A 3,445-nucleotide genomic window follows, 5' to 3' on the forward strand; every position below is an offset into this window, starting at 1 on the left:
TTAAAAAAATCTGCGAGGATGTTGTTTTTGTCGGTTATATTTATGGCCCACAAAGATGGCGCTGATATCCCTTCGTCTACAGCAGTGACGTCACGTTCCAAAACTCTATTGACAAAAGTATTTGCTCACCCATCCAAATTATCGGAATCAGGTGTTCCAATCACTTCCATAGCCACAGGTGTATAAAATGAAGCACCTAAACATGCTGACTGTTTTTACAAACATCTGTGAAAGAATGAATTGCACCTTGGAACTGTGATAGGATGCCACCTGTGCAACAAATCAAGTAGTGAAATTTCTTCACTCCTAATTATTCCACAGTCAACTGTCAGCTGTATTATAACAACATGGAAGTGTTTGGTAATGACAGCAACTCAGTCAAGAAGTGGTAGGCCAAGTAAACTGACAGGCAGCGGATGCTGAAGCGCACAGTGTGAAGAGGTCACCAACTTTCTGCAGTCAATCACTACAGACCTTCAAACCTCATGTGGCCTTCAGATTAGCTCAAGAACAGCACACAGAGAGCATCTTTCAATGCTGGATTATTCCAGCATTGAAAGATGGAATGCTCTCCCTCTCTTTCTTAAAGAAATTCAGCCTAGCATCAAAAATAGCCAATGAGTAGAGACCGGACTGCCATTACGTAAAGTTGTCCAGAAAGGACATAAACGCATATTTACACATTTTGACATTTCTTCATCTCATAAACATCACATACTTTACACTTTGTTCACGCGTAGTATATATGTCAAAGTAATGTGAATTGACCCCGTTGGCATTCACTAGTTTTTAAGAGGTTTGCATAAGGTGCTTCATTCAAAAAAAAAAGGATTATAATTCAGTGTGTCTGCTGTTGTTAAAATGTAACTGTTTTCTCCCTCTTCAGAGGTTTCACTTACTACAAAATGGGAAACTTGGACAACCGAATTGCCAATGCAGACCAGTTACTGACTCAAGATGTGGAGAAGTTCTGCAACAGTGTAGTTGATCTATACTCCAACCTCAGCAAGGTATGCTCTTGTACCATACATATGCCAATTTTAGAAGAAATAATGCAGCATGTCGCCAGCAGTCTGTAGACTACTGTAAATAAGAGAACACCACACCCAGCCATACATATTGTAACTTCTAGACTATTGAGTGCAACTAAATAGAATTCCCACTCACTCACTTAAAAAAAACATATATACACCTACAGTTGTCTATAAGCCACAGGAGTACCATGTTGTAACGGAATATTTACGCAGAACTGCCTTGGCACAGCATTACCTTAACTATTGTGAAATATGCACTGTTAACATACACAAAACGTCTTACTTACAATCCCTGGAACACGGCTGTTTAAAAAAGTTGCCTACCAGGAAAAGTCATTGATTTCTATGTTCATCTTCCTCCTGTATAATTCTGACATTTCTTCAGTATCAAAATTTAATAGTCTGACACACACATCCTCAGTCACTTACATTTTTGCTCCCACTGTCACCCAATGTCTCGAGGCAAATTTGCTCTTGACCTTGGGCTGTCCTTCTCATCATACAGCACAAGCGCATTAGCAAAGCTTGTGCTGATGAGCGTGTCCAGCCTTTGGAAAGCTGTTGGTAAGAACCTTTTTATTAGGTGCATCACAGTGTGTACATTGTACTAAGCATGTGAAAAAAACCGGTTGTAGTCAAGAAATGAAAGTAAATCAGTGCCTGTTCACATCCCTACCTGGCAGCATTAAGCTTACTGTTGCCCGTCAATTCTTCTGATTACCAGAGCAGGTAGTGTGAAAGTAGGGCTCTATGATCAGCATTTTGTCCTGTCAGATTGCATCATTCCAGTAGACTCCATCTAAATATTTGCATTTACAAAGTTTATTTTTCTGCAATGAATCAAATTTTGCTTTCTGTGTTTGTTTTCCAGCCTCTGTTAGATATTTTTTTGTACATCTTCAAGCTGGCCAGCGCCATTGGAGCTCAGGTAGGCAGATTTACTCACGTACCAAGCCACTGGTTTTGCAGACCATTGTCTCCTATTTATCTGTTTTTGTATTTCTATTTATTTGTTGAAATTCTTGTTGACCTTTTTTATGATATGTAAGGTTCATGAAGGCTGTTGCTTCTGAAACACTGATCTGCAGTTGAAGAAGTTTGACTGAGATTGATTGGATGTTCTTCTGTGGTGTTTACATATAATGTTGCATAAGGTTTTCAAATGTAACTTATTAATTAAGTAAATTTCACTTTGGGATCAGTGAAGTATTTTTGAATCTAAAGTCAATTGATCAATCAATCAAATTTTATTTGTATAGCACAATTCAGCAGCAAGGCATTTCAAACTGCTTTACATCAGAAACACAAAAACACAAAGTCATGCAACATAGAATCAATAATCAAAACATAACATTAAGTCAAGTGCCATCATTAAATTCTTAATTGAATATGTTTCACATACAACTCTAAACAGGTGGATTTTTAGTTGAGATTTAAAGGAAGTCAGTGTTTCAGCTGTTTTACAGTTTTCTGGAAGTTTGTTCCAGATTTGTGGCGCATAGAAACTGAATGTGTATCATCTGCATAGTTATGGTAGCTGATCTTATTTCCTGCTATAACCTGAGCTAGTGGGAGCATATAGATATTGAATAGGAGGGGTCCTAGGATTGAACCTTGGGTAACCCCACATGTGACCTTTGACCTCTTTGATGAGAAGTTTCCAATTGAAACAATCAATCAATAATTTATTTTGGTAAATTGCCCACATTAAACACATGACACAAACAAAACAACAATAAACAAACCCATAATTTACCAAAAAAAAGAATAGGCTGAAGCCAAGCTTATTCTTGCCTACACTAGAAAACCCTGTCCTTTATGTAAGATTCAAACCACTGGACCAATCGACCGGAGAGTCCAACCCGACTCTCCAGTCGATTCAGTAAAATGTCATGGTCAACAGGGTCAAAAGCTGCACTGAGGTCCAACAGAACCAGCACTGTGGTTCTCCCACAGTCTGTACTTACATGGATATCATTGAACACTTTGACTAGGCCAGTCTCCGTGCTGTGGTGAGATCGGAAACCAGACTGGAAGGAGGCAAAGCGGTTGGTTATCGTTAGGAAGCTATTTAATTGTTTAAACAGCTTTTTCAATAATTTTGCTGACGAATGGGAGGTCACCTGATGAGAGCGATGAGTTTACTATTTGGATCAGATCATTAATGACAGGCACGACTTTCTTAAAGAAATGTGAGGGTAGAACATCCAGACAGAAGGAACTGGAGCTTAATTGACTTATAATTTCTTCTAGGGTTTTATAATGAAATGTATATTATATTTTTCCTGTATAATATACAGGAAAAATTATACAATTTTTCTTGTATAATGAGTACAGGAAAAATTGGGTCATTTTTCCTGTATTTGTTTTGTTCGGGCACAGCATTGGTACTGCTTTTAGAGTGGATTTTA

At 38.1% G+C, this 3,445-nt stretch overlaps 1 protein-coding gene across 1 annotated transcript in view; it reads left to right on the plus strand.

The window, feature by feature from the left end:
* abcd3a (ATP-binding cassette, sub-family D (ALD), member 3a) overlaps window positions 1–3,445 on the plus strand; it is a 40,563-nt gene that overhangs the window by 8,159 nt on the left and 28,959 nt on the right. Inside the window, exons 7-8 of the mRNA XM_007576548.2 lie at window positions 887–1,010; window positions 1,906–1,962. Of these exons, the coding sequence (XP_007576610.1) occupies window positions 887–1,010; window positions 1,906–1,962 (181 nt within the window). The remainder of the gene's footprint in view (window positions 1–886; window positions 1,011–1,905; window positions 1,963–3,445) is intronic.

The sequence above is a fragment of the Poecilia formosa genome, unplaced genomic scaffold, assembly GCF_000485575.1.
Source record: "Poecilia formosa unplaced genomic scaffold, Poecilia_formosa-5.1.2 Scaffold410, whole genome shotgun sequence".
In the NCBI taxonomy this organism is placed as follows: domain Eukaryota; kingdom Metazoa; phylum Chordata; class Actinopteri; order Cyprinodontiformes; family Poeciliidae; genus Poecilia; species Poecilia formosa.